This window comes from Dromiciops gliroides, chromosome 4, assembly GCF_019393635.1.
Source record: "Dromiciops gliroides isolate mDroGli1 chromosome 4, mDroGli1.pri, whole genome shotgun sequence".
In the NCBI taxonomy this organism is placed as follows: domain Eukaryota; kingdom Metazoa; phylum Chordata; class Mammalia; order Microbiotheria; family Microbiotheriidae; genus Dromiciops; species Dromiciops gliroides.
Window position 1 is genome coordinate 210,856,702 of NC_057864.1, and position 26,036 is coordinate 210,882,737.

General features: G+C 40.9%; 1 protein-coding gene across 1 annotated transcript; it reads left to right on the forward strand.

Moving 5' to 3' along the window:
• Nucleotides 1–1,848: 1,848 nt before the first annotated feature.
• On the forward strand, nucleotides 1,849–26,036 carry CACNG1 (calcium voltage-gated channel auxiliary subunit gamma 1). Its single transcript, XM_044004931.1, is given in 7 exon segments — nucleotides 1,849–2,650; nucleotides 2,652–2,733; nucleotides 2,735–2,755; nucleotides 2,757–2,820; nucleotides 20,848–20,922; nucleotides 22,771–22,908; nucleotides 24,978–26,036. Coding segments are annotated over 7 exon segments (666 nt in total). The 5' UTR covers nucleotides 1,849–2,591; the 3' UTR covers nucleotides 25,205–26,036.

The following is a 26,036-nucleotide window of genomic DNA, read 5'->3' on the forward strand; positions in this document are numbered from 1 at the left end:
ATCCCAGATTTCCTATTAATTCTCTCCTATTAAACACTCTGAGATTCAGGTTTTCTCATCTATAAAGTGGGGATGATGATCCTTTCCCCACATATCTCTAATGTTCACTCAAGTCTTTTGTAAACTACAAGTCTCATGGAGCTCAACAGTTTTATTAGTAGTAGTAGCAATTGTTATTATCGTTGTTATTCAGTCACTTCAGTCTTGTCCAACTCTTCGTGACTCCATTAGGGGTTTTCTTGGCAAAGATCCTGGAGTGTTTTGCCATTTCCTTCTCCAGTTCATTCTACAGATGAGGAAACTGAGGCAAACAGGGTTAAGTGACCTGCCCAGGGTCACACAGCTGTTAAGTGTTTGAGGCGGGATTTTAATTCAGGTCTTTCTGACTCCAGGCCCAGTGCTCTAATTCACTGCACCATCTAGCTGCCCCTATTATTATTATTAGCATTTTCTAATTATTATTATCCCAGTAGCTGCCTCTACTTGGCTGTTTCCAAACCATGTCACCTGCACTGTAGCCCTCCTCCTCCTGCCAGAACTTGAACTCTGTCCCTGAGACCCTGGACTCCAACAGGTGAGTTTTCACCTCATCTGGACACCATGAAACTTAGCAAACCCTCTGCAACTCTAGCTCCTCTAAATGTATTATCTTCTTTTAGTAGAGTGTAAGTCCCTTGAGGTTAGGGCTATAACTAGGATGAGGGTGATTGTAGCTTTTCCTAGGATGCCGCCATTCAGAAGGGACTGAAAACACAGTGAGCATCTCCCAACCTGGCCTTACCCACAGAAATGGCAGCCTTGCCAGATCCCCCTGCCCTATATCCTCTCACTCTGTTGCCAGTCCTTTAACAGTGTAGAAATCTTGAGTATCCCAAAATGTACTTCTTCCCATTCCCTATACCACCCACTGATTTTCCCTCCCTCTTTGTCCCACATGCAAAATTCCCATAACAGCTCTGCAGCTAGGTGGCACAGATACTATATCATGAACCTAGACTCAGGAAGACCTGGGTTCAAATCTACCCTCTAATGTATTTTTAGCTGTGTGACCCTGGGCAAATCACTTCACTTCTGTTATAGGAGGAGGAGGGGGAGGGAGAAGGAGGAGGAGGAGATTACAACCAGAGTTCCCTCTTTTCCCTGAAACAGAGATTAGTTTTCCCTTAAAGGCAACAAAGCTGTCCTTAGGGCCTCATTGGCCCCTGCTTCAACGCAGGTTCACCTAAGGGCGTAAGTCCCACTCACATGGAGTCAGAGCCCCTTGGAGTTGATGGATGTCTGAAGACCATGAGAAACACTAGATTGTCCCCTGCCAACCAGACAGGTTTCTGTGTAGAAATGAGGGGGTTCCAGAACTATAAAAGCTAAATGATACCATTTCCTTGTTGCATATCCTTACTGTGTTAGGAAGAGGTAAACCACCTTATTAGGTGTTCAGTGATTTATAAGTGCCTCATTTGGACCCCAAATCCAACATAAACTAGGAGAGTTGGGGGCAACTAGGTGGCACAGTGGATAAAGCACTAGCCCTGGACTCAGGAAGACCTGAATTCAAATCCAGTCTCAGACACTTGACACTGGCTGTGTGACCTTGGGCAAGTCACTTGACCCTCATTGCCCCACAAAATAAAATAAAATAAGTGAGTGCTAGGTTTTGGCTCATCCTGAAGACCCTGAATTACTTCAGGCAGAATTACATAGCTATCTTCCCTTCACACTTCTGCAGAATCAGGTCAATCTTTTTTTTTTTTTTTGCAGGTCAATGGGGGTTAAGTGACTTGCCCAGGGTCACACAGCTAGTAAGTGTCAAGTGTCTGAGGCCGGATTTGAATTCAGGTACTCCTGAATCCAGGGCCAGTGCTTTATCCACTGCGCCACCTAGCCACCCCCCAAGTCAATCTTTCTGAGTCTCTGTATGACCTTTAACCCCAATGAGAGAGGCACACTTTGAATTCAAAAAGACCATCTCTTCCCTCATTCCATCTGGGTAAGGTGTTTTATCCACCATCCTCAGTCAAATATCATCTTCCTCCCCCACCTCTTAACAGTCAGACTCTCAAGTAACCATGTGACATCCCTCCCCAACTACACACAAAGTATTTGAGATGACTTTCCTTCCCCACCCTACTCAGCTATTTCATAATGACTATTCCTTGAGGCTCCCCACTGAAAAGGGGTGGGGTCATTGCTCAGAGACAGCTTCCCTCCCCGCTGGGAGCCATGAGGACTTCCAGATCCAGCTTGGGAAGCACGATACTGTAACCTGAGCAGTGGCAACCTGCTCTGAATATGTTCGATGTGTGCATTAATAGAAGCCTCTCTCACTGCCCCTGACAAGACTTAGCAGCTGTGCTTGCGTCCCAGTTGCCTAAATGCTTCAGTGCCTGGCTGGTCTCCTTTTGCTCCTTGGGGCTGACATTTGAAAGTGCTTAGGCTCACTAAGACACCATTCCTACAACCTACAACCCACACCCCTGTCTGGCACTGCTGCCACCCACCGCCTCAGTCTGCTTCGGCCAGCTCTAAACCATTTGGACAGGAGGGAAGCAGCTCCCTTGACTTCAACCTGCTGAACCCCACTTTTGGTCATCATGGCCAAGGCACTGAAAGTCCGGTTGACTTTCTGCATCATCCTGGTGGGCATCTGCTTGTGATGGCTGCAGTGGTGACGATCACTGGGCTGTTCTGAGCCCCAAGGTGGAAAGTACAATGCCACCTGTGAGGGCAGCCCACTTTTGGTCTCTGGAGGCTCTGCCACCAAACGGATCTACATGAGCAACACCAATGACAAGAGCTGCGGACCTATCAGCCTACCAGGGGGTAAAGTGCCTGTTTCCTTGTTTTCTTTCCCCACCTCAATCCCTATCCCTCCAAATAAGTTGCATGTGGAAAAGAGCAGTTGATGCACTGGTGATGTCTGGCTTTCCCAGCTTTCTAGAAAATTGCTTGTTTACTCCAGTCCCTAAGATCTTGATGGCAACTGTTTGTGATGATGCTATTGCCTTCCATGGCTAGGGAGTATATATAGTGCATCTGTCTTTAGTTATTTTTGTCTCCCTAAGGCAGAGGTTATTTGCTAAAAAAAAAAAAAAAAAAGGATAGACAGGCAGGACAAAGGACCAGAAAAGCAAAGAAGTAAAGAGCAGGGATTTTCTCAGTGGCTTTCCATCTGAAACTGCTGTACCGGATCTTCAATCAGGGATTCTTGACTTTTATTTGTGTCATGGATTCCCTTTGGAAGTCCAGTGAAGCCTATGGACCTTTTTTCAGAATAATGTTTTTAAATTCATAAAATAAAAGACATAGATTACAGAAGAAACCAATTATATTAAAAGACAGCAAAACATTAAAAGAAAAAAAAAGTTCGTGGACCCCAGGTTAAGAAGCCCTGCCTTAGAATCACAGAACAATAGAACATGAGAGCCAAAAGAAATGAAAGGATTAGTGGTTTCAAAATCAACAAGTTATTTGTTTTTAATTTATAACACTCACCTATGTCCTACTACTTAAATCACTAATTAAGGAAATGAGCACTTATTAAAAGTCTACTATGTGTTAAGTATGGTGTTAAATGCTTTACAAATATCTCATTTGGGGCAGCTAGATGGCACAGTGGATAGAGCACCGGCCCTGGAGTCAGGAGTACTTGAGTTCAAATCCGGCCTCAGACACTGAACACTTACTAGCTGTGTGACCCTGGGCAAGTCACTTAACCCCAATTGCCTCACTAAAAAAACCAAAACAAAACAAATATCTCATTTGAGCCTCATAACACTCCTGGGAGGGGGGGTACTATTATTTGTGCCACTTTATAATTGAGGAAACTGAGGCAGAGGTTAAGCGACCAAAGAAATGCCTGGTATGACTCCAGAGGCATGGGAGGCAGCTGGATGGGAGTCAGGAAAGATGACTGGATTTGAAATCAGAAGAGCTAGATTCAAACCCCAGCTCAACTAACCTAGCACTTGAGTAACCTTGAATAAGTCCCTAAAACCTTCTGGGCCCATTTTCTTCCAGTGCAAATTGTGGGGCTGCACTAAATGATCTCTAAGGTTCAAAGAGTCTGTATTGCTGCAGTTTCTCTCCAAAGTAGCAATGTGGTCTAGGTGCATCTTTATTCCTGAGACTGGTCGGGATCGACATCCAGTTTCACAAATTGATCACTGATGTTTGCAGTTTGGGAATCAGTCCTAGAAACAGAGCCTGAGACCCTTGGGCTCTATAAAATGTCAATCATTTCTCAGAGCACACCTTTTGGAAGAAAAACTCAAAACCTCATCCTCCAATCTCCATCCTCAACACCATTTGCTTCAAGTAACCTCTTGCTTTCTCTGGCTCCTAGTGAATACATTTAAGACTCAGGAATTTCACAGGAAAACAGACTCTCAAGACAGATAGTTCAGGGACACGAGGAGGAATCTTGATGGACACTCGCATGTGGGTGTGTAGATGTTGCATAGCAGAGATGCCCTGGTCTCTTTGGTTGCCTGCTAAATGTGGCCCTATAAATATATTGCTCACTTTCCCAACTCCCTTGAGATGAGGATGAACAGGGCAAGGCAGCTTCTCCAGAAACTAAGTATAGGCAGAAAAGGTCTGATCTTACCCACCTTACCCTAGGGAACCTGCCTTTTAAAGTTCAATGATTTTTTTTCAAGTAAGGAAACAGTCCACACAAGAAAGAAACCAGAATACTTAGAGAGCTGTGCCACAGGGCAATGGCATATGACCTGTCCCAGGAGCCATGCCTTGAATATAGTCCATGAAGCTGGGCTATATTCCTGTAACCTCTCCTCCCATCCTGGTCGTTGCTTAGCATTGGCTATACCAGTGCCACTGAGCACCTGCTCCTTTTTTTTTAACCCTTCAGCCCCTGGCAAAGCCTATGCTCATCAATAATCTCAGCATGGCCCTACCTAGTTCTCTGGCCTCTCTTTCTTTTGCAAAAATGCTCTGTTTCGGGGGCAGCTAGGTGGCGCAGTGGATAAAGCACTGGCCTTGGATTCAGGAGGACCTGAGTTCAAATCCAGCCTCAGACACTTGACACTTAACTAGCTGTGTGACCTTGGGCAAGTCACTTAACCCTCATTGCCCTGCAAAAACAAAAACAAACAAAAAAATGCTCTGTTTCACTTTCAAGTTCTTATCCTTCTTGTCTCAGGGACACCTCTCCCTGAATTTCTCCAGTTCCAAGTGGAAGCAGCCCTGAATCACCAGCAAATAGCATCATCCATTTGCAGTCTGCCTTTGAAATTCAGAAACATCCTTCCTTTAACTAAACCTGAATCATTCCTAACATGGACAGACAAGATATCAGAATGAAATTTCAAAGAGGTGCTACCTGGGTAGAAGAGGGAGGAGAAAAAGGAGGGGAAGGTGAAATAAACTTCTTAAGACTCCTAACTATAGAATTTTTGTTGTTAGTGAGTCCACTGCACCATCTAGCTGCCCCACTATAGAATTCTTTTTTTTTTTAAGTGAGGCAATTGGGGTTAAGTGACTTGCCCAGGGTCACACAGCTAGTAAGTGTTAAGTGTCTGAGGCAGGATTTGAACTCAGGTACTCCTGACTCCAGGGCCGGTGCTTTATCCACTGTGCCACCTAGCTGCCCCACCACTATAGAATTCTTAATCTTGAGAAACAGGAAATTTCTTCAGCTGGTTTTTCCAAGGCCTTAAATAAAATAACATTCTACAAACTACAGTAACAACATAGATGAGATCAGTTCAAATTCCCCCTGATCTGGCCATCCAGTCTCAGACAGACATATCCTCTCACCACCATTCCCCATCTCCTGGTGAAGATGCTGTTATTACTTCCCATGTATTTCTTCCTGATCGCAAAGTTCAGTAGATAAGAGAGAAAAAAAGCAACTTATTCAATGCCCTTGGAGATCAACTCCACCTACCCCATGTGGAAATGGTGTTGTTCCATGTATTGTTTCCCCCAGTAAAGTGTGACCTCCTTGAGATCAGGGATTGTCTCTTTTTCTATCTGTAGCCCCTGAACTTGGTGCAAAGTATTTAATCAATTAATGATTTTCAACTTTTCATTCACTTCCCTCTGTCCTTCTACTGTCATCAACAATGATTAGTTGGAAGGGACTACTTTGCAACAGAATATTAACAAAACCAAGAATTTCAGGGGTTAACCCAAACCTAGTTCTGCAGGAGACAATGGCTGGTGTAGATAAACCCCTAAGTGGGGTCATGAGGTATTTGCCCAGGAGTTTGCACTCTCCCTGACTTGACAGAGAGCAAGCACTTCAATTGAATTTAACACTACAAATTATTTATTAAGTTCCTTCTGCGTGCAAGGTACTGTGCTAAGTACTGGGGCTACCCAGATTTTTTTTTTTTTTTGCAAATGACACAATCCTTGCCTCTGAGGGGTTTAGATGTTAGATACTGTACCTATACAAATAAATATAATACAAAGTAGATGGATACAAGGTGTGGTAAGATGTAGGCATAGGAGAGGTACAGATAAAGTGCTCTCTGAAAATTGGAGGAAGAAGGAAATATTTTCGACTGGAGGAATTTGCTCAGAGCCCTAGAAATTTTTCCCAGTGCTGAGCTATGCCTCCAACTTCCTGGCAGAGTTGATGGGCTTAATAATGTAGAATAAGACCTATATTTTTTGACATGGCCAATTTGGGAATTTGTTTGACTATGACTATTTGTTATGAGGGTTTTGTTTGTTTGCTTTTTCCTATGGGTGATGTCTTGGGAGTAGGAGGAAGAAAAAATAATTATTAATTGAAAAATATTTTTTTAAATCCTAGTAGCCTCGCATTGTAAGGGTTTACCTGAGGATATTAGCAATAGTTTAACCATAGAGGTTGAACACTTTGGTATTTCAAAAAGAGCTGTGGTTTTGCTAGGTTAGGTTCTCCCTTCATTGATGCAAATCACAACTCCTTCATAACCTTAGTGGTCATCATCTTTTTTTTTCTTTTTTCTTTCATCATCTCCTTAGCTTGCTATGTCCAACCCTCTGGTGATGAGTTTATCTACACCAGTTATTGCCTCCTCTAGAACTCTCTGCTATCATCTAAGCTCGGTTTTTGGACAATCAACACATTATCTTTCATCAGGCCAGTGGTCTACTGATATAGCCCTTATAAACTCCACATCACCTCTGTGCCATAAAAAGGCATCAGACCCTGGTATCTATGAAGCTAGAATATGAACTAACACCTTCCCTTCTCTGGAAAGCAGCATTCCCAAACTGCTTTACATAATTTGTGGTGTCATTTAGTTGTTGTTGGGGTTTTTTTAATAAAATAAGGTTTTTACTAGCCAGCATTCTGTCATGCACAATTCTGTGAACCAGCATTTATTTGCATGTGCAATTCAATGATAAGGTCATAGCCCCAAGGCATTGCCAAATCCTGCAATGTCCTTCTAAAATGCTTAATCAACAAGCATTTATTAAGCACTTCTTATGTACCAGATATTAGGGATTCAAAGAAAGGGGAAACCATGGTTCCTGCCCTTAAGGACCTCAGATTGTAATAGGGTAGACATTTAAACAACTATGTATATAAAAGATATACAGAGTTGAAGTGCAAGGTAAGCTCTGGGGGAAGGCATTAGCAGTACTTCCTGCAAAATGTGGGATTTGAGGTGTCTTGAATAAAGTCTAGAAAGCCAGTAGGTGGAGGCAAAGAAAGAATGAATTTCAGACACAGGCCAATGCAAAGACCCTAAGATGGGAGATAGAATATTTTGAGGAAGAACAAGTTGGTCAATGTTTCTAGATCTTAACAGTGTGTGAAAGGGAGCAAAGTTTAAGAAGACTAGAAATGTAGGAAGGGGCTAGGTTGTAAAAGGTATTAAATAAACAGATTATTTTGATCCTGGAAGCAATAGGGAGACATTGGAGCTCACTAGAGGAGAAACAGGGAACTGAGGGGGCAGGGAAATAACATGGTCAGAACTATGTCTAGAAAAACCATTTGGGCAACTGAGTAGAGAATGGAGTGGAAGGGCAGCTAGGTGGCACAGTGGATAGAGCACCGCCCCTGGAGTCAGGAGTACCTGAGTTCAAATCCGGCCTCAGACACTTAACACTTACTAGCTGTGTGACCTTGGGCCAAGTCACTTAACCCCAATTGCCTCACTAAAAAAGAGAGAGAGGGAGAGAGAGAGAGAGAGAGAGAGAGAGAGAGAGAGAGAGAGAGAGAGAGAGAGAGAGAGAGAGAAAATGTAGTGGAGTGGGGAAAGACTTGGGGTAAGGAGACCAACTAGAATGCTGCTGTGATAGTCCAGGAATGAGGTGATGAGAGCCTGTACCAGGTAGCAGGGAAGCAACCAGTAGTAATGATTAAAGAGTAGAGAGTAGACATGATGGAAGGGGACAATCTACTTGAGAATATGGGAAGAGATGGGATCATGTATGTATATAGAAGAGCTTGCCTTGACTGGATGAAGGGCCTCTCATCATGAGAGATAGGTATGAAGCAGGACAGACTGTGGAAAGACATCTGAGTGATATGAAATGAGGATGGAAGAAGAAGAGGAGAAAAGAAAAGGGAGCTCTCATCAAAGAACCTCAATTTTTTCAATGAAGATCTTGAGTTGGGGTCTTCAGCTGAGAGTATTAGAAGAGAGGGTGCTATGAAAGACTTGAAGAGGGATGAAAAGATTTGGAGTAGCCACTGTGGTGAGAGGAAAAGCAAATCAATTAGGGATGTATACTGAATTACCTTGTAGTGAGGGCCCAGTTAAGATTTTGAACATAAGTGTGTAGAGGATACAGTCACCACCATTTCCTTGCTTTCTTCAGTTCCATTTAGCAGCATGTGACTAGGAGTGAAGGCAAGAGACAGTGGAAGTAATCTATTATTGGGATTTGACAAAGGTGTGATGAGATAGGACAAAAAAATTAAGCTAAAGATAGTGTTAGGAAAAGGTCCTTTCATGGTACCCCCTTTAGCCTCAAAGTAACTCTCTGGGGACCTAATCTGTGAGTTTGAGTGAAAGTTAGGGGAAGCACATGGGATGCTGTATTGTAGGGGTTCCATCCAGGATATATTTGGACCCCTTATACATTTTCAGGGACCCACTGGAGAGATTCTCAATCGCTGATTCTTCTTGGTTATCTCAGACTTTTAGAGACCCACTAGAGAAAAACTAGTATTTTTTTCTTTCATTTTTGACTATAACTCAACAGTCAATTTTCCAGTGTGTTTCCTTTATAGGTCAGACCAATTTCTTTGAGAAAATTTGAGATAATTTTTGCATGGTTGGATGCTTACATACTAATATCTGTTGTATTGCTGTACCTATTATGAGCATGCAAGCTGATATGAGTAGATATGCATATATAGTGAGTTGTTCCTCCACAAATAGCATGAAAGTGACTTGAAAAGAGTCAAAAGAGACATCTCTAGACTCTTCTTTTTAAAAAAACATTAATATGTTATCTTTCCCCCAATTATATGTAAAAACATTTTAAAAGATTTATTGTTTTTTTTTTTATTTTGAGCCCCAGATTATCTCTCTTCCTCCTTCTGTCCCCTCTCCCCTCACTGAGAAGGCAAGCAATTTGATATTAGTTATACATGTGCAGTCATGCAAAACATTTCCATTATTCATCATGTTGTTAAAGAACACACAGACCAAAAATCAAAACAAAATAAGAAAAAAAGTTTTTAAAAGAATTCTTTGATGTACATTCAGATTCCATCAGTTCTTTCTCTAGAGACAGATAGCATTTTTCATCCTAAATCCTTTGGGATTGTCTTGGATCATTGTATTGCTGAGAAGAGCTAAGTCATTCAGAGCTGGTCATCATTCAATATTGTTGTTACTGTGTACAATGTTCTCCTGACTCTGTTCATTTCACTTTCCATCAGTTCCTGTAAGTCTTTCCAGATTTTTCTGAGATAATATTGCTAATCATTTCTTAAAGCATAATAATATTCTGTTACAATCATATACCACAATTTGTTCAGCCATTCCCCAATTGATTGGCATCACCTCAATTTCCAATTCTTTGCCACCACTAAAAGAGCTGCCATATTTTTGTACATATAGGTCTTTTTCCTTTTTGTTTTTATCTCTTTGGGATACAGATCTTGTAGTTGGGTCAAAGGGTATACATGGTTTTATAGCCCTTTGGGCATAGGTCCAAATTGCTCTCCAGAATTGTTAGATCAGTTCACAACTACACCAGCCAGTGCTTTAGTGTCTCAAATTTCCAAGACCCCCTCCAACATTTGTTATTTTCCTTGTCTGTCATATTACTCAATCTGATAGATGTGGGGTGGTACCTCATAGTTTTTTTAATTTGCATTTTTCTAATCAATAGTGATTTAGAGCATTTTTCATATGATTATAGATATAGCTTTGATTACTTTTTCTGAAAACTACCTGTTCACATCCTTGTATCAATTGGGGAATGGCTCTTATTCTTATAAATTAAACTCAGTTCTCTATAGATTTGAGAAATGAGTCCTTTCTTTGTCAGAGAAACTTGCTATAAAATTTTTTTACAGTTATGATTACTATCACTAATTATCATTACTATTATCCATTCTATTTCCCCCTGTATATCCTACTCTCTCCTTTCACCCTGTCCCTCCTCAAAAGTGTTTTGCTTCTGACTACCACCTCCCCCAATCCTCCCTACCTCCTAATAGCACCTCCCTCTTTTTTTTCTTATGCCCTTCTCCTACTTTTCCTGTAGGGTAAATAGATTTCTATACCTGAGTATGGATGTTACTTCCTCTTTGGACCAGTTCCAATGAGAATAAGGTTCATTCACTCTCCCTGACTTTCCCCATGTTCCCCTCCACTATAAAAGCTCTTTTGCACCTCTTGTAAGTAAGATAATTTACTTCATTCCACCTCGTTTTTTCCCCTCCTCCCAGCATTCCTCTTTCTTACCCTTTCATTTTATTTTTTTGGATAATCATCCCATTATATTAAATTCATATCAATGCCCTCCGTCTATGTATACTCCTCCTAACTGCTGTAATAATGATAACATTTTTAGGAGTTACAAGTATCACTTTCCCGTGTCATTTGAAAATATTGGGGGGAAGCTTGTCTTTGTTCTAAGTTATTGGGGAACTTAGCTGGGGCTACTAATATATTGCTACTTAAAAATTAGAGTCCATTGCACCAGTTTTGGCAGCAAGCCATTATTATTAAATCATATTACATGTTAGTAAAGAGTTGACTGCATTTAAGGCAAGCTGAAAGCCCCCAGCACCATAGAGAAATAGTAAGCACATGGCTCCAAAGTTCAGTCCAGAAGCCCTACATTACCTAGAGCTAGAGAAGGGGGGATGGGGTGTTTGTGGCTATCTCCTTCGGTGTGCCAGGCCAAGAGAGCATAAGCCCTTACACACTGTTCAAAGCTAATTGGCTAGCATCATTCAATTCTATTGGTTAAGGGCAGCTAGGTGGCACAGTGGATAAAGCACCAGCCCTGCATTCAGGAGTACCTGAGTTCAAATCCAGCCTCAGACACTTGACACTTAGTAGCTGTGTGACCCTGGGCAAGTCACTTTAACCCCCATTGCCCCACAAAAACAAACAAAAAAACACAACACAATTCTATTGGTTGACAGGACCTGAGGGTGGTCCATACCAAAATGAACTTTACCTTGCTGATCTCAGGGTCAAGTAAAAGACAGACCTTCTACTGAGAGCTTGATTTGCATTTCTATTGTCCCTGGGCTGGCTCTGAGAAACCAGCCAGAGTTCCTGAATGGGGGGGTGTCTCTGGGTCCCCCAAAAAAACATTATTAATAATTATTTTCTCACATTCCTATGTAGGAATTAAACAGTTTAACCGTATTGAATCACTTATGATTTCTCTTTCCTGTTTACCTTTCTGTGCTTCTCTTGAGTCTTCTATTTGAAAGCCAAAATTTCTATTCAGCTCTGGTCTCTTTATCAGGAAGTCTTGATAAAGTCTTTATTTTATTGAATGCTCATTTTTTCCCAGAAGGATTGTATTCATTTTTTCTTTTTTCTTTTTTTTTTTGTGGGGCAATGAGGGTTAAGTGACCTGCCCAAGGTCACACAGCTAGTAAGTGCCAAGTGTCTGAGGCCGGATTTGAACTCAGGTCCTCCTAAATCCAGGGCCACTGCTCTATCCACTACGCCACCTAGCAGCCCCTGCTTATATTTATTTTTGCTGTGTAGGTACCTAATTGTTGGTTGTAATCCTAGCTTTTCAGCCCTCTGGAATATCATATTCCAAGCCCTCTGATCCTTTAATGTAGAAGCTATTAAATCTCCTGTTAGATTAACTGTAGCTCCATGATATGTGAATTGGTTGGCTTTTTTTTTTTCTGGATGTTTACAATATTTTCTCCTTGACTTGAAAGCTCTGGAATTTAGCTATAATATTCCTGGCAATTTTTATTTTAGGATCTCTTTCAGGAAGTGCTTGGTGGATTCCTTCAACTTCTATTTTAATCTCTGGTTCTTGATAATTTCTTGAAATGTGATGTGCAGGCTCTTTTTTGTTTTATTGTTTCTTGGTGTCTCATAGCATCATTAGCTTCCACTTTCTCGATTCTAATTTTTAAGGACTAATTTTCTTCTCTGAGCTTTTGTACCTACTTTTCCATTTGGTCACTTTTACTTTTTAAGGAGTTCTTTTCCTCAGTGAATTTGTGTACATATTTTTCCATTTTAAGGAGTTCTCTTTTTCAGATTTTTTTTCATACCTCTTTTACCATCTGGTCTATTTTGTTATTTAAGATATTATTTTCTTCAGTATTTTTTGTGCCTCCTTTACCAAACTGAGGACTCCTTTTTTTATTGCTTTCTTGCATCTCATTTCTTTTCCCAATTTTTCTCCTACCTGTCTCATCTGTTTTTAAAAATCCTTTTTGAGCTCTTCTAGGAGTTCCTTTTGGGCCTGAAAGCATTTTTCTTTGGGGCTTTGGATGTAGAAATTTTGACTTTGTTGTCTTCTTCTGAGCTTGTGTTTTGATTTTCCCTGTTACCATAGTAACTTTCTATGATCAAGATCTTTTTTGTTGCTTCCTCATTTTCCAGCCTATTTCTTGACTTTTAAATTTATATGAAAGTTGGGCTCTGCTCCCAGGGTGGAAAGGGCACCCAAGCTTCAGGGGTTTTTTGTGCAGGTATTTCTGGGGGCCTATAAGCTTTCAGCTCTTCCAAGGTAGTATGATCAAACAAAAGATTTGTTTACTACTCTCCTGGCCTGTGGTCCTGTCTATGAAGTCCCACAAGCACTTTTTTCCTGCCCTTGAACTGTGAGAAGGGTTCCTGCTCTGCTGTGGCCACAAACTCTGGTGTACTAGTGCTCCTTTTCACCCTGGGACTGTGATTCAGGACTGCAACTGGGATCCATATGTGGTCAATGCAACAGAGTCTTGAAACCAGTGCCAGCAAAGGGGTACCTTTAATCTCTTTCTGACTAGTTGTCTAACCCAATTACCATCTATGGGCTTTCCCCATCTATGAGAGTTCCAGGTTGATTCAGTCACTCCTAAGGCCTACTGCTGGTTTGCTGGGGTGCAGCGTATGCTGGCACAACCTGTGTTCTACTCTCATCCTAGTGCCAACCTTCTAAGTCATCTTAGGCTGGAAAATTGTTTCACTCTGTCCTTTTGTGGACTCTGATGCTCTAGGATTTATTTTGAAGCGTTATTTAAAGTTGCTTAGAGAGGAATTTGGGAGAGCTCAGGCAAGTCCTTGCCATCTTGCCTCTGCCCCTCCCCTCCCCTCCCCAATCCTCTACTCTAAGGAAGATTTTAACTCCTACCAAGAAAGGAAACAAGAGTATGGGGCCAGATGTATGGCCACTTTGCTCTCCCCAGAGAGGAGGGTACCAGGATCTAATTATTTCTTATCTGCTCTCTTAAGTCTTATTAGTCTAGGGGATGTGGTTTTCAGGTTCAAGCTAACTTTTGGTTGTCATTCATTAGTGGGGGAAGCAGGACCCCAAGCTTTACATCAAAGCCTTAACTCTCTTCCCACCAAATACCAGTTCCACAATGAACACACATAGCAATTAGCAAAGCAACCCATTTATCCAAGTTGAATAGCAAAAATTAAATTAAATTTTAAAATGGAAATAAAAGAAAGCATATATAATATAATAAACACCACACAATGCAGAGTGAGAAAGTTTTTCCATTGGGTACAAGGTAACTCAAGTCAAGCAAGAGAAAGAAAACCTCATTTCACCCAGTGAAATTCCTCAATCTAGGGATGGGAATGTGATGTAGACTGCTAGTTTCTCTCAGGTTGGCTTCATCTCAGAATGTTTTCCTTCAGCAACCTGAAGTAGGGTTGGTATCAACCATCTTCTTTCTCAAAGCTGGAAACCAGAAGCACCTGAAGTGATTAAAAGACTGTCAAGAAAATTAAGAGAGCAAAAATCTCTTTTCTCTCAACTGTGCCCTTTATTCAGGCTCAAGGCATTGATCTGCACCAATAAGTAGAGAGCACCATATCAATGGGCTTTGGTGCTTGGAGGTAGGTAGGTAGGTAGATTAGATGATAGATAGATAGATAGATAAATAAATAGATAGATAATTTTCCTTTTCTTAGGGGCAGTGTCCATCAAAATAGCGGTAGTGATAATGGTAACAGGACAATGTAGACTGGTTTCCAATGTTTATACACTAAGTCCCCAAGAGGACTTGCCTTTTCCCCTTCCTAAAGGAGAAAGAAGAGGTGATGCTGTTGAAAAGTTCCAAGGAACACAGGATGGCAGGAGGCAGGAGGGAGGTGAGCCCACACCACTGCTGTTACTACTGCTGTTTCCTTGATTTTGCATGTAGTGGGAGAGAAGGCAAGACTTTAAGAGAAAAACTGTAGCCAAACTATAGAGAAGCCACATGGAACAGATACAGAGCAGTTTTATCTGTCCTATTTCTGAAAACAAAAACTGGTGACTCTGTACTTTCCCGATATTTGTATTCTTGTGTTTTTCCAAGAGATTGATGAATTTATTTCCCCAATACTCATTTCCTTTAAACCATTGTTTTGCTATTTGTTTTAAAAGAATCTAATTTCTCTAAGGCATTGTGTGTATCCCCAGTGATTAAATGTATAGGGGCAGAGCAATGGATGTTAAAGCATACAGGAGAAATAGAGGATTTTATACTGCCATATATGTATGCATATATATAGATATATATGTATATACACACATTTAGATGCATAAATACATTTAGGTGCATATGGGAAGAGACTGAGTCTGGTCTTCTAGTTGGCACTTCAAGCAATATTTGACAGCCCATCCCCATCCCACTTCCAAGAAAAAGAGAAAGTCTTGGTTCTAAAGGAGGAGCTAAGGGAGTGGGGCCAGCCTGGAGAGAAATACCTTTCTTCTCTTCAACACAGAGCTAAAAGTCTACTACTCCCACTACTAGATAGCATAAAGGTAAAGGATTGGTAGGGTAGCTAAATACAGCCTGTTGAGGTGAGTCTTCACTTCATGCACCAAGGGGGCAGCTCAGTGCCAGGTAAAAACTGAGTGGAGTGGAGGAGGAGGCACATGGTCTCAGTAGATCCACCTGAAGGTCCCTGTCCCTTTTGGGAAGAAGGGAGAAATAGCAGGCAGGATGGCAAGGTGCCCACCACACTGGGTAGCCCAGTATGCTTTGAAGTTAATAGTTGAAACCACCATTAATTAATGAGCCTCCAGCTTTTCGATGTAATACAGATAGGTGGGTGGGGCAGCTAGGCAGCATAGTATATGTACATGTGTAGTACTTATATACATACATACACAAATATACCACATATATGTATATAAATATATGATAAACACCTCCTCCTCAACAGTAAATAATAATAAATTGTTCTTAAAATATTTGGGTCTGATGATTTTATACATGCATATGTATATAATGTTTCATGTACATAATTGTAAGGGGCTAAAATTCTAGCTAGTCTGTCCAAAATATCTGAGTGGTCGCCAATAAATTAGAAGCTTTAGCAAGAGTTAGACTTTTAAGCATTTATTAAGGAGAATAAGAATTTGGTGAAGAAAGAGAGAAAGAGGCCTAGATTCAGCTAACTATCTCAAGAAGCCTGCATTTCTGCTCCACTCTCCATGAGAGTCCTGACAAAAGAGAGAGTCTTGCCCCTTCTTCATCCCACAAGCCTCCTGTGAATCTGGGAACATCCCATCCACACACATACACATCTCCAAGCTAATTGACTGGTAGCCTTGATTGACAGTACCCACAAGCAAACGTCACTTCCCAATTCCAAGGAAAGGCCACATGGCTTGCCCTCAGATGCCTTCTCCTCATGAAGGAGCTTTCCTACAGTAACTCTCCAGCAGGTGGCATCACTCCAATCATTACATAATTATATTTATAGAATATTTTATAATGATTACTACATGTATACATGTGAAAATCATCATTATCAAATAAAACATCCAGATGGAGGTTTTTTTAGGAACAAACTACTCTTGAGGGGGCCTGGAGTCAGGAGGACCTGAGTCAAATCTGGCCTCAGACACTTACTAGTTGTTTCATCCCAGGCAAGTCACTTCAGCCTGTTTGCCTCAGTTTCTTCACCTGTAAAATGAGCTGGAGAAGGAAATGGACAACCGCTCCAGTATCTCTGCCAAGAAAACCTCAAATGGGGTCATGAAGAGTCTGACATAGGACTGAACAGCCTGAAGAACAACAGCAAGGTGGCACAGTGGATAGATAGAACACTGTTCCTGGAGGCAGGAATCTCTGGGTCCAAATCAGACCTCAGACTCTGGCTATGTGACCCTGGGCAAGTCACTTAACCTCTCTTTGCCTCAGTTTCCCCAACTGTAAAATGGGGGTAATAGCAGTGTTGTTGTGAGAATCAACTGAGATACTATTTGTGAAGTGCTTAGCACATGCCTGGCACATCATAGGCACCATATGATTGCTTAATCCCATTCCCTGGTGAATCAAAATCTATGGGGGGTGGGGTTGGGGAGGAGGATGGAAAATCCTTTTAGAATAAGTAGTTTTCAACAAAACAAAACACACAAAAAAGAGAATAAGTACTTTTAAACTGCTGGTTTATAACTCAGCAGTGACTCTTATCAAGTTGAAAGCTTCATCTTGGGAGTTTATTCAGGGAGTTAAAGCATTATGGCCATTGATGGCCTTTGACATTGAATTTGCTAAGGGCTATGGGAAATTAGGTCAATGGTCACATTTGGCTCTACATTGAGAGCCTACATAGGCCCAAGCAGAGTTCTGTTCTAACTTTAAGGTTGTCCCAGAAGGGCTTCGGGGGTGATTGCTGGCAGATTTGAAACCCAAGACACTTTGCAATGATTTTTAAAGGACTCTGGATTTTAGTTCTGCCACCTTCATAACTCTATGTACCCTAGCAAGTCATTTGAACTTTCTATATCTTGGCTTCTCAATCTGCTGGATGGGTCTAAATGTTCACTTTGCTCTGACTCGAGCAACAAATTCAGTCCTTATTTCCTCAGGCTCTTCAAGCATTTTACTCAATATTTTCAAGTCAACAAGCATTTATTAAGAACCTACTGTGGGTATCTACCTAAAGCCATCAGCAAGTATTATATGCAATGGAGATAAATTAGAGGCCTTCCCAATAAGATCAGGGGTGAAACAGGGATGTCCATTATCACCCCTATTATTTAATATTGTTCTAGAAATGTTAGCTTTAGCAATCAGAGAAGAGAAGGGAATTAAAGGAATTAGAATAGGCAAGGAGGAAACAAAACTATCACTCTTTGCAGATGTTATGATGGTATACTTAAGGAATCCTCGAGAATCAAGTCAAAAATTACTTGAAACAATTAACAACTTTAGCAAAGTAGCAGGATATAAAATAAATCCACATAAATCATCCGCATTTCTATACATGACCAACAAAGTCCAGCAGCAAGAGATAGAAAGAGAAATTCCATTTAAAGTAACGGTAGATAATATAAAATACTTGGGAGTCTACTTGCCAAGACAAACCCAGGAACTCTATGAACACAACTACCAAACACTCTTCACACAAATCAAATCAGATCTAAATAATTGGAAAGATATCAATTGCTCATGGATAGGCAGAGCCAATATAGTAAAAATGACAATACTGCCTAAATTAATTTACTTATTCAGTGCCATACCAATCAGACTACCTAAAAATTATTTTATACAGCTAGAAAAAATAATAACAAAATTCATCTGGAAAAACAAAAAATCAAGAATATCCAGGGAAATAATGAAAAAAAATTCACAGGAAGGTGGGTTAGCAGTACCAAACCTGGAGCTTTACTATAAAGCGGCAGTCATCAAAACTATCTGGTACTGGCTAAAAAATAGAGTGGTAGATCAATGGAATAGGCTAGGCTCAGGAAATGCAGTAGTAAATGACACTAGTAATGTAGTGTTTGATAAACCCAAAGACTCCAGCTTCTGGAATAGGAACTCAGTATTTGACAAAAACTGCTGGGAAAACTGGAAGAGAGTATGGCGGAAACTAGGCATAGACCAACGTCTTACACCTTATACTAAAATAAGGTCAAAATGGATACATGATTTAGACATAAGAGGTGATACCATAGGTAAATTAGGAGAGAAAGGAATAGTGTACCTATCAGATCTTTGGAAAGGAAAACAGTTTTTGACCAAACAAGAGATAGAGTATATTATAAAATGCAAAATGGATGATTTTGATTATATTAAATTAAAAAATTTTTGTACAAACAGAAGCAATGCATCCAAAATTGGAAGGGAGGCAGAAAGCTGGGAAACAATTTTTGAGGCCAGTGCTTCTGATAAAGGCCTCATCTCTAAAATATATAGGGAATTAAATCAAATTTATAAGAATCCAAGTCATTCCCCAATTGAGAAATGGTCAAAGGATATGAACAGGCAGTTTTCTGATGAAGAAACCAAAGCTATCTATTCCCATATGAAAAAATGCTCCAAATCTCTAATGATTAGAGAGATGCAAATTAAAACAACTCGAGGTACCACCTGACACCTATCAGATTGGCTAAAATGACAAAAAAGGAAGATAATAAATGTTGGAGAGGCTGTGGGAAAATTGGAACACTAATGCATTGTTGGTGGAGCTGTGAGCTGATCCAACCATTCTGGAGAGCAATTTGGAATTATGCCCAAAGGGCAATAAAGCTGTGCATACCCTTTGACCCAGCAATCCCACTTTTAGGTCTTTTGCCCAAAGAAATCATGGAAGGGGGAAAGGGACCCACATGTACAAAAATATTTATAGCTGCTCTTTATGTGGTAGCAAGGAATTGGAAGTTGAGGGGGTGCCCATCAATTGGGGAATGGCTGGACAAGTTGTGGTATATGAATACAATGGAATACTATTGTGCTGTAAGAAATGATGAGCAGGAAGAGTTCAGAGAAACCTGGAGGGTCTTACGTGAGCTGATGATGAGTGAGATGAGCAGAACCAGAAGAACATTGTACACAGTATCATCAACATTGAGTGTTGACCTACTGTGATGGACTATATTCTTCTCACCAATGCAATGGTACAGAAGAGTTCCAGGGAACTCATGATAGAAGAGGATCTCCAAATCCAAGAAAAAAAAAGAAAGAAAGAACTGTGGAGTATAGATGCTGATTGAACCATATTATTTCTTTTGTTTTGGGTGCTGTGGTTTTTTTTTTCTTTCTATTTTGAGGTTTTGCATCACTGCTCTGATTCTTTCTCTTGTAACAGGATTAATGCAGAAATAGGATTAATGTTATTATGTGTATATATATGTGTGTGTGTGTGTATATATATATATATGTATATGTATAGAGATATATAGATATAACCTATATCAGATTACCTGCTGTCTAGGGGAGGGGGGGAGGGAGGGGTGGGAGGGAGAAAAATCTGAAATTGTAAAGCATGTATAAACAAAAGTTGAGAACTATCTTTACATGTAATGGAAAAAATAAAATACCTCATACATAAAAAAAAAGAACCTACTGTGGGAGGGGGGCAGCTAGGTGGCGCAGTGGATAAAGCACCGGCCCTGGATTCAGGAGGACCTGAGTTCAAATTCAGTCTCAGACACCTGACACTCACTAGCTTCATGACCTGGGCAAGTCACTTAACCTTCATTGCCCTGCCCCCACCACCACCACCAAAAAAAGAATCTACTGTGTACCAGACACTCTTGCAAAGCTCTAGGGATAGAAAGAAAGAAAAAAATACAGTTGCTGCTTATCCAACACCCCACCAAGGTTTTCACATTCTAAGGGGATGGATGACATGCCAACAGCAATGTAAAAACAAGATGTATACAGAATAAATGGAAGATAATCATGGAGGCAAGGCACTCTAGAATTAAGGGGAACTGAGAAAGACTTCCTTTAGAATGTGGGGTTTTAGCTGGAACTTGAAGGAAGGCAAGAGGTCATCCAAGGAGATGGTGTATGTACAGTGCTTTGAAAACTTAAAGTTATATAAATGTATATATGTATACCCAGATGTGTAGCACATATATACACACATCATATATATATAATATATATATATATACCACATATATATACATATGTGATATATACCTTCTCCTCCCCCTCAATAGTGATAAGTTGTTCTTAAAATATTTGGGTCTGATTAAAATTTTATACGCACGTGTTTCATGTACATAATCATATTTATAGAATATTTTATAATGATTATTACATATGTACATACGAAAATCATCATTATCAAATAAAAGATCCAGATGGAGATGGTTCCAGGAACAAATAACTCTTGAGGGGGAGGAGACCTAGTCTCTTAAGCTCCCTATTGATATCTGAATAAAGCCAAGCCTATTTTTCATTTCCCATTTCTCTGCTCGATTTCGGAGTCCTTCCCAGAGCAACTTAATCCATTTCTCCCTTCTTTACAGAACAAAACTGTTCATACTTCAGGCATTTTAACCCGGGAGAAAGCTCAGAAATCTTTGAAGTCACCACCCAAAAAGGTAAGACCATCTTGGGAAAGGGGTCTGGCTATGTTTTCCAGATGGGTTCTATATTGGACAAAAATGCTAAGTCCTTTCCTGAGAGGGCTGACTTTCCAGCTGCTAATTAAGACAAACAGGTTAAAGTTCATCTTCTTCCTTTACTCCTTGTTGAAGGCCTCTTAGGTATCCCTTAAAGACTGATGATCTGGGAAAGGTGTGGATGAAAGAAGTATTTCTTAGAATTCTAAACTGGCTAAAAGGAAAAAATAAGCATTTTTCTATCAAAGCCTAAAAGAAGGTGTGTAAGGAACTATGAAAATAAGTCAGGTTTTCTAAATCTCCCTTATGGTTCTCACCCAGAACCTATATAAGCTAGATTCTCCCCCTCTCATAAATGACCCCCTGCAAGTGAGTGGTTTAGGAATATTCAAGAAGTCCTTGGGGACTACTGAAGCAGTAGTTTACATTGGTGGTCTTTAAGAATGAGTGTGGGTGAGGCAGCTAGGTGGCTCAGTGGATAAAGCACTTACCCTGGATTCAGGAGGACCTGAGTTCAAAGCCGGCCTCAGATACTTGACACTTACTAGTTATGTGACCCTGGGCAAATAACTTAACCCTAATTGCCCCACAAAAAAAAATAAATGAGTGTGGGCAAATAAGTGGCACAGTGAATTGAGTGGCAGACGTAGATCCAGGAAGATTCTTCCTAAATTCAAATCTGACCTCAGATACTTACTAGCTGTGTGACTCTGGGCAAGTCATTTCACCCTATTTGCCTCAGTTTCCTCCTCTGTAAAAATGAGCTGTTGAAAGAAATGGCAAACCACTCTAGTATCTTTGCCAAGAAAACTCCAAATGGGGTCACGAAGAGTCACAATTTAACAACAACGAAGCAGATTCTGAGCCCGGTAGAAGATCCTTAATCCCTGCTACTGGAGAGACTGAGGCTGATGGATCACCTATGCTCAAGAGTTTTGAGTTACAGTAGGACTAAAGCTGATTGGGTGTCCCCACTAAGTCTGGCATCAATATGGTAAGACACAGGAGGCCTCCTGGCTGCCTAAGAAAGGGAGAATGGACCCAAGTCAAAAACAGAGAGTCAAAACTTTCTTTCTTTCTTTCTTTCTTTCTTTCTTTCTTTCTTTCTTTCTTTCTTTCTTTCTTTCTTTCTTTCTTTCTTTCTTTCTTTCTTTCTTTCTTTCTTTCTTTCTTTCTTCCTTCCTTCCTTCCTTCCTTCCTTCCTTTCTTTCTTTCTCTTTCTTTTTAATTTTTTTGGTGAGGCAATTGGGGTTAAGTGACTTGCCCAGGGTCACACAGCTAGTAAGTGTCAAGTGTCTGAGGCCGGCTTTGAACTCAGGTCCTCCTGAATCCAGGGCCAGTGCTCTATCCACTGTGCCACCTAGCTGCCCCTGAGAATCAAAACTTTCATGTTGATCAGAAGCAGGATGAGGTATATGAGTGATCACTGCACTTCTAGCCTGGGTAAGCTATGAAGATCCAGACTTAAAACAAATAAACAAAAACAATATGTAGTTGACATAGAGCTACATACTCTAGGTAGTATCTTACTCTGGGTGTTCATTAATGTCTCAAATCCTGGCTCCTTTCTCAGAGGATCTGTGGCTTCAAATTCAGGAAACTATCCACCTTCTCCCCTCCCCATGCCCACCTTCCTGTTTAGGAATCTCATTCTATCCAGTCATTCCAACCCAAAGGGAGTTTCCCTCATCCTCTGGAAACAAACACAAACTTTACTAGCTTGGTTTGGTGGCACAGACTACATCTGACAAAACTTTGGGTAGCAGGGAAGATAGCAATGAAGAGGGACAGACTGACCAGTCTCTGCCCTTATTGATATCTCGGTAGAATACAGCATCTCTGCAGCAGCCATTGCCATCTTCAGCATCGGTTTCACCATCATGGGGACCATTTTCATCCTTCTGTCCTTCAGGAAAAAGAAGGATTACCTTCTGAAGCCAGCAGCTCTGTTTTACGCTTTTGCAGGTAGGAAGTTTGGCTGGGGGGCAGGGCCGGGTAAAGTGAATGTCATTGCCTAGTGTGTCTTAAATTAAAGTGGAGCAGTGGAGATGATAGGAGTTCTAAAAACAAACCCACAAATCAGCCTTGGACCTTAGTTTCCTCATCAGTAAAGTGAGAGATGTATACTAAACGGCCTTAAAGGTCCCTTCTGGCTCCAAAACTATGATCCTATCATTTTAGTGCAGAGAGATATTCAAAATAGAGGCCAGCTCTGTTCAACTTGGATTCTTTGGGATATATAGAAAGTCTCATTTCTTTTTGATTCTTAATTTCTTTTTTTCTAAAGGAAAGAATTGTTCGTCTTATAGAGATCATTGCTCATGAAGCACTAATAGTCAATCAGTCAACAAGCATTTATTAAGTGTTTACTATATACCAAATAGGCAGCTAGGTGGTATAGTGGGTAGGAATCAGAAAGACTCATCTTCATAAGTTCAAATCCAGCCTCAGACATTTATTAGCTAAGTGACCCTGGCCAAGTCACTCAACCGGGTTTGCCTCAGTTTCCTCATCTGTAAAATGAGCTGAAGAAGGAAATGCCAAACCACTTTCGCATCTTTGCCAAGAAAACCCCAAATGGAGTCACAAAGAGACAGACACAACTAAACAACATCATACACCAGACACTATGCTAAGCACTAGAAAATTTTTAAGAAGGCAAAAACACAGTCTCAGTCCTTGGAGTACTCATATTCTAATGGTGGAAGACAGACTTGTACATATAAGATATATACAGTATCAGTGAAGGTCACCTGAGAGGAAAGGATCTAACATTTGAGGGAGCAGGAAGGGGACCAGAAAGGTTTCTTGCAAAAGATGAGATTTTAACTGAGTCTTGAAAGCCAGAGAAACTAAGAGGTAGAAGTAAGGAGAGAGAACATTCTAGTCATGGTGGACAGCCAGTGAAAAGCCAAAGAGTTGAGAGATGAAGTGTTTTGAACAGCAATAAGGACAATGTTGATCTATCATAGAGTATATAAAGAGGAGTAAAGATTAAGAATACTGGAAAGGGAGGAAGAGATTACATTGGAAAGGGCTTTAAAAGCCAAACAGGACTTCATATCAGATTCTGGAAACAATACAAAACCACTGGAGTTAATTTGAATAGGGGAGTGACATGGCCAGGTTTGCACTTTAGGAAGATCAATTTGATAGCTGAGTGAAGAAGGGAAGAGACTTGAGGCAGGGAGATCAATGAAGAAGTCCATTGTCATAATTTAGTCTTGAGGTGATGAGGTTCTGGGCAGTTCTGTGAGCGGGGAGAAGGGCATACATATGAGAGATGTTGTGAAGGTAGAGATGACAAGACTTCAAAACAGACCAGACATGTAGATGCTGATGTTGTGAGCATGGGTGATTGGGAGCATGGTGGTACCCTCAACAGTAAGAGAGAAGTTGGGAATGTGGGAGGGTTTTGGGAGAAAGATGACAAATTTTGTTTTGGCTAGCTATATGGCATTTGAGATGCCTATAGATTGAGTTTGAGATGCTTATAGAACATCCAGTTTGACAAGATGAAGTTGATAATGCAAAACTAGAGCCCAAGAGAAAGGTTAGGGTTAGACATATAAAACTGAGAATCTTGTATATAGAGATACGGTGATTGATGGTGATGTGAGCCAATAGGATCGCCAATGTGATAGTATAGAGCTAATAGCTCTAGAATTGTCAGACAAATGCCTTTTATTTTTCCAAGTTCATTATTTTTTGAAATAGTTAAGACCCTCAGGTTCAGGGGAATTTTCTCCAGGATCTTTAATGCATTATCTACATTATACAAAGATGTCTAAAAATGAGGTGTTGATAATCGTGGCAGGGTGGAGTCAGTAGAACCAGGTTTGAGTCCTGGTCCTATTGGTTTAACTGTGTCACCTCAAGGCAAGTCATTTTATGTCTCTGGGCCTCAGTTTCCCCATCTTTAAAAGAAAGGACTTGGACTGGATGATCGCTAAGGTCCTTTCCAGCTCCAAATTCAGCAGGTGGGTGAGGGACAGACTAGAACCTGAGAACGATTGTCTTGCTTGTCCTTCTAGGCCTGTGTATCATCGTCTCTGTGGAAGTCATGCGGCAGTCAGTGAAGCGGATGATTGACAGTGAGGAGACGGTCTGGATAGAATACTATTATTCCTGGTCCTTTGCCTGTGCCTGCACCTCCTTTGTGCTCCTCTTCATCTGTGGCATCGCTCTCCTACTCATATCCCTGCCTCGTATGCCCCAGAATCCCTGGGAGTCTTGTATGGATGCTGAACCTGAGCATTAGCTTGATTTCATCCTTTTTTTAATGACCTGGGCTGAGGACTAGGGAAATAGTGGCCTCCAAGGCTCTCTCTCCACAGAAGCCAAATGGCCGAGGCCAAGCAGGGGTAAAAAATGGAGAAGAGGATGTGGTGACATCACCCCCATCCCCATCCCCATCAATAGTAACCTGTCCTCCTTTTAAAGGGATCATATTTTCCCTTATCTGAGGCATCTTTTCCATCTATTCTAGTTCCATTCTTTACCCATTCTCCATCCTCCCTTCTCCTCCTCCCCTCTACTCACCATGCTATAGAATGGTGTCTGGATGCGTGACATCCTCCCCAATCCCTATCATTTCATTACTACAGACTGCTACAGTATCCTGTGCTCATACTTGAGTGGTCTTCTGCTCTAACCTAGCAGCGAATGTGAGTCCAGAGCCTCATCAGCTTTAAATCAGAGGCCTGATTTTCTATCCTACAAGCAGTGTCTATAGATAGGGACACTGGGGGAGTGTATGTCTTAGATGTTGCAGTTTGGGTTCATAATTGTTCTTGTGTACAATTTTAAAATGGTTACAGGTTGTCCTTGTAAACTACTCCATCCCTACATTCTACCCCTACTACATCATTTTGTCAGTTTCCAAATTCTCTGTGTGTTTTAGTCCCTGGGAGAAAGTACCCAGAATAATGGCTAGAGATTTACTTGAAGAAATAGCCAACCCCTCCTCTACATAAGGACAAGGCACACAGTGGGGCTACTTGGAATTCCTCCTCTTTGTCCTAACATTCATCACAAGCCCCAAGGAGCAATTCCAACTGAGAAGAAATGAAGCGTGGATTAAAATAAAATTT